At 40.9% G+C, this 13,601-nt stretch overlaps 1 protein-coding gene across 1 annotated transcript in view; it reads left to right on the forward strand.

Annotated features, from left to right (window-relative positions):
• Nucleotides 1-13,601, forward strand: part of Noc2 (Nucleolar complex protein 2) — a 32,449-nt gene that overhangs the window by 15,594 nt on the left and 3,254 nt on the right. The window contains exons 8-11 of the mRNA XM_068368948.1: nt 1,522-1,749; nt 3,681-3,869; nt 4,173-4,292; nt 5,067-5,198. Of these exons, the coding sequence (XP_068225049.1) occupies nt 1,522-1,749; nt 3,681-3,869; nt 4,173-4,292; nt 5,067-5,198 (669 nt within the window). The remainder of the gene's footprint in view (nt 1-1,521; nt 1,750-3,680; nt 3,870-4,172; nt 4,293-5,066; nt 5,199-13,601) is intronic.

The raw sequence follows: 13,601 nt of genomic DNA on the forward strand, positions 1-13,601 counted from the left end.
ATTCTAACAGTCTTGCCTTCTTCATCATAAGGCACAATACTAAAGTACTCTAGAAATTTTATTCCAGGTGTAACCAGATTTTGGAATGATCTTCCTAATCTGTCTGTTGAATTGATGGAACTGCTGAAGTTTAAACTTTTTATAAATTCTTTTCTGTTTAACATGTTGACATAAGTTGCATTTTATAATTTATGATCTTAAAATATTTCATATTTTGGTCTTGTTGCATTCTTCTATGTCAGATTATACCCACAAATTTTCTTAGTTTGTCAATCCATCATCTTCTCTTCCTTCCCCTGCTTCTTTTGCAATCATAGGCACCCATTCTTTTATTCTTAATGTCTATCTATTATCCGTCATTATCATATGCCCTGCCCATGTCAATTTCATTTTCTTACATGTTAGAATATCTTCCACTTTAGTTTGCTCTCGTAACCATGTTGCTCTTTTTCTGTTTCTTGGTGTTATTCCCATCATTAATCTTTCCATTGCTCTTTGAGTTGTAACCAGCTCATGTTCTAAGGTATTAGTAAGGCTTCAAGTTTCTGATGCATAAGTTAATACTGGTAGGACTTTCCGCTTGAATCTTTTCTTTTTAGAGAAAGTGGCATTATACTTTTCATAATCTCATTTTTATTTACCAAAAGCTCTCATTCCTATGCTTATTCTTTTAATTTCTGTCTCATGTCTGTCCTAAGTATATATATTCATTAATAATCTAGGGGTTTGTCCTTATTTGCCTTTATTTGTTGTCTATTTTCATTGATAATTATCTTAGTTTTACTCATATTAATTTTCAGTTTTACATTTCTGTTTTGTCTATTAGAATCTTCTATCATCTTTTACAATTCCTCCCATTATTCACTAACAGAACTATGTCATCTGCAAATCTTGAGTTGTTAAGGTATTCCCCATTAATGGTAATTCCTACGTGTTCCCAATCTAAATTGTTAAAAACTCTAGGCATGCTGTGAATAATTTAGGAGAGATGGGATCTCCCTGTCTAACTCCTCTCTCAATTGGAATTTTCTCACTATCTTTGTGTAATTTCAGGATTACTGTACTTCCTGTATAAATATCTTCAAATGTTCTATCATAAGATTCATCTACTCCTTGTCTTTAAAGGGCTTTCATTACTACTGAAGTTTTGACAGAATCAAAAGCTTTCTCATAGTCTATAAATTCTATACATAGAGGTTTGTCATACTCTTGATTTTTCCATAATTGGTTAATTACATGGATGTGGTCATTTGTTGAACTCCCAGTTCTAAAGCCTGCCTGCTTTCTTGGTTGATTATAGGTCTAGCTATCTTTCTATTCAGTCTACTATGATGTTTGTAAATATTTTATATATTACTGAGTAAACTTATTGGGCTGGAATTTTTCAGATCTTTTCTGTCGCCCTTTTTGTGAATTAGTTTTTCCAAGCTGTAAGTATAGAGTATTCTTGCAGACATTTTGTGCAAAGTTCAGCAAGTTTTATGACTATATAGATTACAATATTTAAATATCTTTTTATAGCTGACTGAAGTCGTCGCCGAACCCACCGTAGCTGAAACAGTTCTCAGAAACGGAGTCCTCCCTCTCATACCATACTACGCCGGACACAAGAGTATGAGCAAACTGCTCGCAAGGAGACTCGTCACGATGTGGGCCACGAGCGACAAAAAAGTTCGCGTTTTGGCTTTCATGGCTGCGTTCAGGCTGACTCAAATCCTGCAAGGAGATTTTTTGGAGTGGATGCTAAAGGTAATTTTTAAATAGCAACATTTACTTTACCCTCAATGTTTTAGGTTAGGTTTTGGTTTTTATTCATAGTTCAGGAGTGGGTTTAATTATATGAATCCTACCTTTAGGTACTGTTTTTGATATACAGTATTAGAAGTACAGTACAGTATTTGCTTTCTTATTTTTAAACAAAATAAGTATGCTTTATATGCTTTCATCTTGGAATCACCAGGCTTTAGTTATCTGGCCTTATTCTCTGCCTGGTGCTTCAGGACTTCGTTCCACTTGTGGGACGTCACCGTATCTTTGACGAGAGCAGAGGACCTGTTTCACATTGGCGTTCTTATTTATTTTTTCAAAATTATTAAGATATTTTAGTAATACCCATATTTACGTCAGTTCAACTTAGTCGGTTCTGACTTAATGTTACTCATCCTTAAGTATTAAAGTATTAAAGTATTAATTACTTAAGTAAAGTCTACACTACGTCGTTTTACCCTTCCATACTAAACTATTTACATCGTAAGATGGTAATCAAGTGCTGTACTGTACACTGCATTGTAATTATCATAGAAGCTTATGGACGAGTCAATTTATGAACCCTAAAACAAAATACCGCTGCATTAATGCGGTCGACTAGCACCCTAAATAACTCATTGTACTGTACTACATTGTTTACATGTGGGTTCTATCATGGAAATGTAGTTTATATTAATTTACAAAGGTAATTGTACATTACAAACTTCATTACAAGGTATGGTGACTCGTAACATAGAAATCATCGCCATACCACCCTATGTACAAGAGGGTTGTTCTTATCTTACTCACTGAAATAGTAGTGTGTATTATTGTCATATATGTATATTACTATTACTACTGTATAGGTCAATTAGCTATTTTGAGACCACATCAATTGTACTAGCTCTATTTCATATATTGTACTGTAAGTACACTGTTAGTAGTACTTTTTCAGTGAACCTATGCATACCCTAAGACAATTAACAGTAAAAGACAGATAAATAAAGACTGTACAGTTCACGTACCGTTTATGAAGTTATACACTGTAAAATCTCATGATGCAGGATGAAATACTAAAGAAATAGTAAAAACATTTAGTATCGAACATGGGATGTACATTGTTACGTACGCCTAAGTACCCGGGAGGTAACAAATCCTTATGTAACTCATACGTGATTTAACACTTATTGGAGATGCTTTCGTGATGAAGAATACCGGAAGAATGAGATAGTCAGCCAGAGAAGTAGCATTGTGAAAGGGGAGTAAAAGGGCATGAAGGCTGCTTGCAAAGAACTTGATTCTTTACTCGGCAGACTTCACGCAGCAGTTCTGACCCCGAGGATCTGCTAAGAATTGAAATTTTAGTTGAGATATTACACTAAGAATGGAAGATTATTTTAGATATTATAAAAAGGGAAAATTTATTTGAGATATTACACTAAAAAGGGAAAATTTCATTTTCAAGATACATACATACATATACCAAGGCACCTCCCCCAATTTTGGGGGGTAGCCGACATCCAACAAATGAAATAGAAAAGGGAACCTCTCCTCTCTCTTCTTTTTTGAGATGTAAACGACAAATTTCATATACAATACTATCATTGGGTAATGGTAATCCAACATTTTGTGGTCAAAATATGGGTCAAGGTCACGTTTTGAAGCCGAACATCAATTGACCTTATCACTTTCATAGGGCTTTAATTTTGTTTTGACTATTTCAGCGTACTTTATTTGTCATTTCTTTGATTAGCTCTACTGTTAGCTAATGTGAGAAGAATATAGGTTATATTTACTTAATAATTATATCTTTATTTAAAAGCCCTAAGTTTTGTATTTGAATATTATTCACTAGTATATTTACCTTTGTGAAACCTAAACTTTCAAGTTCTTCCTGGACTAACTTCCTAAATTTTTATCGTATTTCCTTTCAGAAAATGTACATTGCATATGTGCAGAACTCTCGTTTCACTTCGCCATCAACCTGGGGCCTCATTGACTTTATGCGTGTCTCTTTGGTCGAGTTGTATACCTTAGATTTTGCACGGGCTTACAGGCATGCTTTCATATATATCCGCCAGATGGCCATACACCTTCGGAATGCTATAATCCTTCCCAAGAAGGTGAGTTGTATTTACTCTGTAACAATCTAAGTCATTTTTAAAGTATTTTTCCATATCATCAGCATCGGCCATAACTAGACCACTGCAGGACAAAAGCCTAATGTCCTTCCACTCCTGTCTGTTTATAATCTTTCTATGCCAGTCTATATCCACAAACTTTCTTAGCTCATCAATCCATCATCTCTAGTTTATCTTGCCTATATTATGCATATATAATGGAAAAATTAAAGTGTTTGAAGGAGAGGATATAAGTTTTTCTAGTTGTTCGATTGGGAAATTCAAATGATCGTGCTTTGTTTTCAGGACCGAGTACAGCTTGTGTATAACTGGCAGTTTATACATTGTTTGAACCTATGGTGCGATCTCCTGGGGAAGACTCATCCTAATGCTATACTGCAGCCTATGATCTTTCCAGTCACACAGGTAGGTTATTGCTATTTTCTTCGTTAGCTGAATCGGTGGAACTTCAGAAGTTCGAACTTGCAGCGAATGTTTTTATGTTGAACAGGCTGACATGAGTCTCTCTTCATAGTTTACATATGACAGATCTATTTTAACACTTACTCTATATATTTTATATTTGTTATTATATTTAATGAATGCAAGAGTTGATGGGAGAAATACAAGAGGAAGGCCAAGGTTTGGGTGGATGGATGGAGTGAAGAAAGCTCTGGGTGATAGGAGGATAGATGTGAGAGAGGCAAGAGAGCGTGCTAGAAATAGGAATGAATGGCGAGCGATTGTGACGCAGTTCCTGTAGGCCCTGCTGCTTCCTCCGGTGCCTTGGATGACCGCGGAGGTAGCAGCAGTAGGGGATTCAGCGTTATGAAGCTTCATCTGTGGTGGATAACGGGGGAGGGTGGGCTGTGGCACCCTAGCAGTACCAGCCGAACTCGGTTGAGTCCCTTGTCAGGCTGGGAGGAACGTAGAGAGGAGAGGTCCCCTTTTTTGTTTTATTTGTTGGATGTCGGCTACCCCCCCAAAATTGGGGGAAGTGCCTTGGTATATGTATGTATGTTATTCATTGCTTCTCTTGTAGTATATTTGTTACCTTAGTTCCTTTCCTTACTGGGCTATTTTATCCAGCTGGAGCCCCTCTGCCTTATAGATCCTGCTTTTCCAACTAGGGTTGTAGCATAGCTAGTAATAATAATGATAATATAACTTCTTGTTGGTAATTTTTCCTATCATTCACAGGTTGCTATCGGTACCATGAAGTTGCAGCCAACGCAAACTTTCTTTCCTCTGGCTTTCCACATTTGCAGAATCCTGACAGAACTATCGAGAAAGACTGGCACATTCATACCTGTGCTGCCATTTTTGTTAGAGGTGAGTTCATCTGATTATAGAACTAGAGAAGGTCCTCAGATTTCAAACATTCGGAGATACAAATAAACCCAACTGAAGATAAAGATAAGATAAAGGAATACTGTAATAAAACAGTAATATATTCAATACAGTAAGCAATACAAAATATGTAATAACCAGACATTTATTTCATATGAAACCCAACTATGTATTGACTTTTGTACCCGGAAATCAAGGGCATGGGATTCAGTTTAGGCTTAGACTAGTCCAAAATGTATCAAAATTTTGACTTACAAACAATTTGACTTACGTTCAGCTTCTTGAAACCTATTAAGTTTGTAAGTTTAGGAACTTCTGTATCTGGTTTTTTAAGTTTTACAGTTGTTTGTAAAGTATAGATAACCTTATGAATGTTTATTTATTCATGTTTATATTTATATTTATATTTGTTTATTACTTGAGTGCCGTATGTGGATGAGATCATGGTGAGGGGCAGATGGAAATAGTTTGGGCATGCTCTTCGCACTCTCAAGGCACTAGAAGAGTTGGAAGACCCAGACCTACGTGGCTGGGGACTATGAAGCGTGAAGTTGGAAATGACGAATGGAGAGGTATTGATTTAAAAGCTCAAAATAGAAATATAACCGAGGCCCTTTGTGTCAATAGATGTGGGAGGAGATGAAGATGTTGTTTATTATGTGTCAAAATTATTATTTATAAGGTTTATGTGAATGTCCAAGCCGTAAGATATTGTTTCCAAGTTATCCATGATCATCTTAGAGGATGCTTAATATTATCTAAGTCTGGTCATTCTTTGGGCTAGATAGGTTTAAAGGTTGCTCATGAATGGCAGAGGCAAGGGACAGTGACATTGGCCTATCAAACAGGACAATGCCCTAGACACTGACCAAATATACATATGATCAGTGCCCAAGCCCCCTCTCCACCCAAGCTAGGACCAAGGAAGGCCAGGCAATGGCTGCTGATGACTTAGCAGATGGACCTATAGGCTCCCCCAAACCCCCCATCCGTAGCTCACAAGGGTGGTGAGGTTGCAGCAATCAAATTAACTAACGAGTTTTAGCAGGACACGAACCCCAGTCTGGCAATCACTAGGCAAGGATGCTACCACCAGGCCACCACAAGTTATTTTTTGAGACAAGTGTTCTCTTTCAGATACATTTTTGCTTTCTATGTTATGTTTTCCACTTTCTGACTTACGTGTAGCTTTAGTAAGGATAATCTGTCGAAGGTTTCTTCATTTGGAGTATACTATTCACCAATAGTATGTACTAAAAACCAACTTAAAATAAGTTTCAAGCAGTGGAAAGAACACTAAACTATTGGCCAAGTTAGAAAGAACCTACAGTCTTTGAGAATTTATTGGCGTTGCTTTTCATATACTGTACTAGGATATGAACCAAGTTTGAAGTCTCTGTGACAGCGATGTCCAAACTTAAGGCTGATTACAGGAATTGGAAATTTTGCTTGGCCATGACCTTGACCTTTGATCTTGACCTTCCAAAATTTTATCATTTCCAGCTTTTTACATAACAGTTAATCCTCGCAAATTTCATTACTCTTCGATTAAAATTATGTTCAGGAACTGTTCAGAAACATACACACACAAATAACAAACTCACATAACAAACACAGGGGCGAAAACATGACCTCCCTCCAACTGCGTTTGCGGAGATAAGAATACATTTTAAAAGGTATGTCTGTATCCTCTTTCCTTGTCAAATCAACACTGCTGCTTTTCTTTCAATCTCTTTATTGCCTTTCCTAGTATCCTGTTCTAAGTACTGTTAACCCTATATTTCCCTCATTTTCTTTTAAATCTTCATCTATTAGTGGGCCTTTTTCCCATTTGTATGGGGTAACACGGTTACCTTCTTTTTGAAGGACTTTGGTTTTGGCTTTGGGGTGGACCGTAGTAAAACAAAATAGCAATTCTCATTATTCTGTTAGTTGCCTTATGCAAATCTCACACAACCTTATTAACTAATGATGTATAGATATTTAAAATGGATTTCATAAAATTTCATTTTCAATATTAAACTTACTCGATAATCATGTAGCTGTCAACTCCGTTGCCCGACAGAATTCTATGGAGGGATACGCCAGCTATCACAATACTAGAAGGGGGTGTACTTACCAGCGCCACCTGTGGCCAGGTACTCAAGTACTTCTTGTTGACACCTCCTCAATTATTCCTCTGTCGTGCTTCCGGCAAGACGTTCTGGGATACGCTTATGTTCTTGGAGTATTTTCACGACTTTGGTGAAGTATTTCTCTTTGATTTCGGCTGTCGCTTTACTGGAAACTTCTATATTAGCTTAGTTAGCTTTTGGAATTAATTTGATTAATTATGGTGACGAAGAGAGTATGAACTCTCTTTCACCTTTAATGGCCGACCCTTCCCTTAGACGGAAGTGTTGGTGTCTAAGAGAGTATAGACTCTCTTTCTTAATTTTGCTTAACAAAAGCGATTAACTTTCTTTTTTTTATAAACTTATTAAAATTAATTTTTATATTTGTTTATATTCGACCTTCCTAATAGTAGGCGGTCTTTTCTTGGTACCGAAGTTAATTAACATTGAGCCCGTCATTTCGGTTTTACCTGTTAGCATATTATGCTATTTTAATGTCTTTGAAAGAATTTCTTTGATAGTCTAGTACTGTTTTCAAAGTTGAACTAACGTTTTGTTTTGTCTCTGCAGTTGTTGACGTTCAGAACGTTCAACTTGCACTCTATCGTTACGATAGAGAAAGAATTTTCACGGTTTCACATTGCAGTAAGAGTAACCGTGTCTAGCGTTTTGTTCATTCTTTCTTAACTTAATGGTTTTAATCCTAATAAAGGAACTTTTCATTTTGGGAAATATTTCAGTTTTTTCCTTTAACAATAATATGTTTTAACGATATATATGATTGGGCTCTTCTCTCAGGTTCTAAGTCAAGAGAGAGAGAGAGAGATAGAGACGGAGGGAGAGAGAGGATAAACGTTTCATTCAAGCCTGCCAGGCGTACGAGTAACGTTGTTATCGTTTTTGGCTCTTCTCCCTAGTCTCTTTAGGGGAAGAAAGTAAACGTTTCTAGAGTGATCTAGTGTTTAGTCTCTTTCCAGCCACTGAATTATTTATCTTTCATTAGATTTTTCTGTTACATTGTAATTCTGTTTTCGCAATTACTAACTTTTGAGAAAGGATAGAATTGCGTGTTTCAGGTACAAACCACTTAAAGTTTCGAGTTCAGTGAAATAAGTGCAAACAGAAAATCAAAGTGATAAGTGATTAGCGCAAAGTTCAGTGTTGTGCGTGAGGGTACTTCTGTGCGCGCCAGTCGTCCTCCCAGTCCGGGACCTCTTGCAAGCTCCCAAGCCCAGGGGAGAAGCAATGTCGAAGGGCAGAAGGGTTCAGCAGGCCTTGATCGGCGCACAGAAGTATCCTCGGTGGTTGTGGGCGTGTCTTACCGAGACCGTCACTCCCACCCGCAGACGATTGAGCCCTTATTTTGCTCGTCTGCAGAAGAAATTTAGGGGAGAAAACGCTGGTCTCAGGTCTCAAGACCTCTTAAACGTAAAGTCCAGACCTATGCCAGACGTACGAAGTTAGAGTTCAACAACCCGGATGCAGTCATTGGGTTAGCTCTGACTCTCCTCAGTCATCAGTTGAATGCACTCCGCCTAAGAGGAGTAAGGTTCTGCCACAACAGAGCTCGACTGTTAAGGCTTTACCTCAGCCTACTGTAGTTTCTGCCGACCCCAAGTGGACTCTACTACAGTCCATGCAAGCACAGCTTTCGGACTTGATGCGTGAGTGTCGGGCAGAGAGTGTTGCGCCTCCGCCTCCGCCTACACTCCCTCCGCCTGCGCTCGCTCCGCCTGCGCTCGCTCCGCCTGATCGCAGTTCCACCTGCCAGGCGTACGATGTTGAGCCACGTTCTGAGTTTGCTGTTCCCAGTGGTGTTCAGCCTCCGCCTTCCTTAAGGCAACTTTTACAATGGGATCAGGAGGATTATACCTCTCTTCCTCCGCCTCCACTTGCTGCTCCACCAGTGATGCAACACTCGGTTGAGGTACAACAACCTCTCCCGTCCATGAGTCAGTCTCCTCAGCTCTCGCTGCAGCGAGCTCAACCCTCCTCAAGGCAAGCACCTCAACACCTTAGCCTTGCGCCTCAGGAGCCTCAACTTGCGAGATTTTTACTGCGTTCTGCGCAGCCACTACCTTTTCGCTCTCAGCTCACACCGCAGGAACCTCAACTCGTTCCTCAGGAACTTGCTACTGCGCATCCGCCAACCACTCAGCAAGCGCAACCCTTGAGTTCAGCCACTCATGCCAGGAGTCAGCCTCCTCCACCCATGAGCCTACCTTCTGCTGATCAGCCTTTGCAGACTGAGCCTCAGGTGTTCCCTCAACAGAGTCTTGAAGAGGAAACCACAACTATTGTTGTTCCAGCTCGTTCTGACTCTGCTGTTCAGCATACCTTACCTCCATTTTCAAACCTTATGATAATGGAGGTTATTTGTATTACTTATAAAAATATATTTGTATTCCTGGCAATATATTTTTAACAATATCGCAAAATATGGCAAAAATATGAATCATGAGTTATGAATGTAAGGTATATATTATGTTGATATTAAAACCCCATGCAAGCATGCATAAAGCACTCTAGCACTGGTCATGGAATTTCTGAGAAATGTTAAACGCCATGCACACGCTCTGCTTACCTTACATGCTCTGCTCACAGCATGCTCTGCATACTACATGCTCTGCATACAGCATGCTCTGCATTCAGCATGCTCTGCATACAACATGCTCTACATACAGCATGCTCTGCATACAGCATGCTCTGCATACAACATGCTCTGCACACAGCATGCTCTGCATTCAGCATGCTCTGCATACAACATGCTCTGCATACAGCATGCTCTGCATTCAGCATGCTCTGCATACAACATGCTCTACATACAGCATGCTCTGCATACAGCATACTCTGCATACAACATGCTCTGCATACCTTACCACATGCTTCTTAGTCACACATCTTTGGTTGTTGCCAACTCACTAGACTGTCAAGCAGTTTCATAACGTTGCCTTCTAGTCTGCTGCTTTTGCACCAGTGAACCCTCACTGAGAGAACTTAGCTTTTCTAGGATATGGTCCCTGTAGATGAGAAAGTTCTTTTCTCCCTCCTTCTGATATTCCCTTGAGGACTCTGTCATTTGGAGGGAGCCTTTAGCTGCATAGCCTCCTATGGACTTTTATTTAAGCATAACATGCTTCCAGGGAAGGTAATGGTTCCACTTCAGTCGCTAATCCCGTCTGTTACCACACCTGCTCCCATAGACCTTGAGCTGTGTTACAAGACATGCAGTCCAAGCTTAGTCCTTGTTAGAGGATTTTTTTGTTTACGGAGTCAATGTGTCACGGGGAAGACGTTCAACAACCAACAGAAGTGACTTGTTGTGACGCAGTGCGGCAACCTCAGCAACCCGATAAGGAGTTTGTCTGTACGACCCAGACAGTCTATACAGATTCGGGTTGTCACTGTACTTCCTCGCTTGCCCATGATTGACAGTTCACAGACTGTGCAGCAGTACCATGATCTTGTGTCCGGCTCCGTCAGACGACTGGCTTTTAAGAGCTCCCACAAGTCGTCGCTGTCTGGAGATTTTCAAATGGACTATGGATCTGACCAAGGAACTGGGCCTCCTGGTCAATTTTGAGGAGTCTCAGCTCGTCCCATCCCAGACCATTGTCTCCTTGGGTATGGATCTTCAGAGTCGAGCTTTTCGGACTTTTCCGTCGGCCCCAAGGATCTTCCAAGCCCTAGAATGCATCCAGAGCATGCTGAGAAGGAACCGATGCTCAGTCAGGTAGTGGATGAGTCTAACAGGGACACTTTCATCGCTGGCCCTGTTCATCGTGTTAGGGAGACTCCACCTCCCCCCCTTCAGTATCATCTAGCTGCTCACTGGATAAAGGACATGACGCTAGAGACGGTCTCAGTTCCTGTTTCCGAAGAGAGGAGGTCTTCTCTCGCGTGGTGTAAGAACAGCTTTCTTCTCAAGGAAGTCTACCTTGGGCTGTTCAGAAACACGACCGCCGTCTCCTCTCGGACGCATCAGACACGGGCTGGGGTGCGACTTTGGCGGACAAGAATGCTCGGGAACTTGGAATCAGGAGCTAAGGACACTTCACATCAATTGCAAGGAGTTGTTGGCGGTTATTCTGGCCTTGATAAACTTCAAGTCCCTCCAGCTTAACAAAGTGGTGGAGGTGGACTCTGACAACACCACAGCCCTGGCTTACATCTTCAAGCAGGGAGGGACTCTTTCGTGGAAGTTGTTCTAGATCGCAAGGGACCTACTCATCTGGTCTAAAGATCGAAAGCTAACTGGTAACGAGGTTCATTCAGGCCGGTATGAATGTCATGGCAGATCACCTCAGACGGAAGGGTCAGGTCATCCCCACAGAGTGGACCCTTCTCAAGAATGTTTGCAGCAGACTTTGGGCCCTGTGGGGTCAGCCAACCATAGATCTGTTCACTACCTCGATAACCTAGAGACTCCTGTTGTATTGTTCTCCGATTCCAGACCCAGCAGCAGTTCACGTGGATGCTTTTCTGCTGGATTGGTTCCATCTCGACCTGTATGCATTCCCGCCGTTCAAGATTGTCAACAGGGTACTTCAGAAGTTCTCCTCTCACAAAGGGACACGGCTGACGTTGGTTGGCTCCGCTCTGGCCCGCGAGAGAATGGTTCTTAGAGGTACTGCAATGGCTGGTCGACATTCCCAGGACTCTTCCTCTAGGAGTGAACCTTCTAAGTCTACCTCACGTAAAGAAGGTACACCAATCCTCCACGCTCTTCGTCTGACTGCCTTCAGACTTTCGAAAGACTCTCAAGAGCTAGGGGCTTTTCGAAGGAAGCAGCCAGAGCGATTGCCAAAGCAAGGAGAACATCCACTCTCATTATCTATCAGTCTATAGGGGAAGTCTTCCGTAGCTGGTACAAGACCAATGCAGTTTCCTCAACCAGTACCACTGTAACCCAGATTGCTGACTTCCTGTTATATCTAAGGAAAGTAAGATCCCTTTCAGCTCCTTCGATCAAGGGTTACAGAAGTATGTTGGCAGCGGTTTTCCGCCACAGAGGCTTGGATCTTTCCACCAACAAAGATCTACAGGACCTCCCTAGGTCTTTTGAGACCTCAAAGGAACGTCGGTTGTCCACTCCAGGCTGGAATCTAGACGTGGTCCTAAGGTTCCTTATGTCATCAAGATTTGAACCTCTCCAATCAGCCTCTTTTTAGGACCTCACATTAAAAACTCTTTTCCTCGTGTGCTTGACAACAGCTAAAAGAGTAAGTGGGATCCACGCCTTCAGCAGGATCATTGTTTTCACATCTGAAACGGCTACATGTTCCTTGCAGCTCGGTTTTTGCTAAACGAGCTTCCTTCACGTCCTTGGCCTAAGTCGTTCGAGATCCCAAGCCTGTCCAACTTGGTGGGGAATGATCTGAAGAGAGTACTTTGCCCAGTTAGAGCTCTTAGGTACTATCTAAAAAGGTCTTAACCTTTACAAGGACAATCAGAAGCCTTATAGTGTGCTATCAAGAAACCTTCTTTTCCAAGTTCTAAGAACTCAGTTTCTTACTATTCAGGCTTCTGATTAGAGAAACACATTCTCATCTGAAGGAAGAAGACCTTGCTTTGCTGAAGGCAAGGACACATGAAGTGGGAGCTGTGGCTACTTCAGTGGCCTTCAAACAGAGCCATTCTCTGCAGAGTGTTATGGATGCAACCTATTGGAGAAGCAAGTCAGTGTTCGCATCATTCTATCTCAAAGATGTCCAGTCTCTTTACGAGTACTGCTACACCCTGGGACCATTCGTAGCAACGAATGCAGTAGTAGGCGAGGGCTCAGCCACTACATTCCCATAATCCCATAACCTTTTAACCTTTCTCTTGAATACTTTTTATGGGCTGTACGGTCGGCTAAGAAGCCTTCCACATCCTTGTTGATTTGGCGGGTGGTCAATTCTTTCTTGAGAAGCGCCGAGGTTAAAGGTTGTGATGAGGTCCTTTAGTATGGGTTGCAGCCCTGTATACTTTAGCACCTTTGAGTTGATTCAGCCTCCCAAGAGGAACGCTGCGCTCAGTAAGGAAGACGATCTTATTAAAGGCAGAGTAACGGTTCAAGTCGACTTCCTTACCAGGTACTTATTATTTCATTGTTATTGTGGATAACGGATTATATGAAATACGGGATACTTAGCTATCCTTTAATCTTGTACACTGGTTTTCACCCACCCCCCTGGGTGTGAATCAGCTACATGATTATCGGGTAAGTTTAATATTGAAAAATGTTATTTTTATTAGTAAAATAAATTTTTGAATATACTTACCCGAT

The sequence above is a fragment of the Palaemon carinicauda genome, unplaced genomic scaffold (genome assembly GCF_036898095.1).
Source record: "Palaemon carinicauda isolate YSFRI2023 unplaced genomic scaffold, ASM3689809v2 scaffold323, whole genome shotgun sequence".
Taxonomy (NCBI): Eukaryota; Metazoa; Arthropoda; class Malacostraca; order Decapoda; family Palaemonidae; genus Palaemon; species Palaemon carinicauda.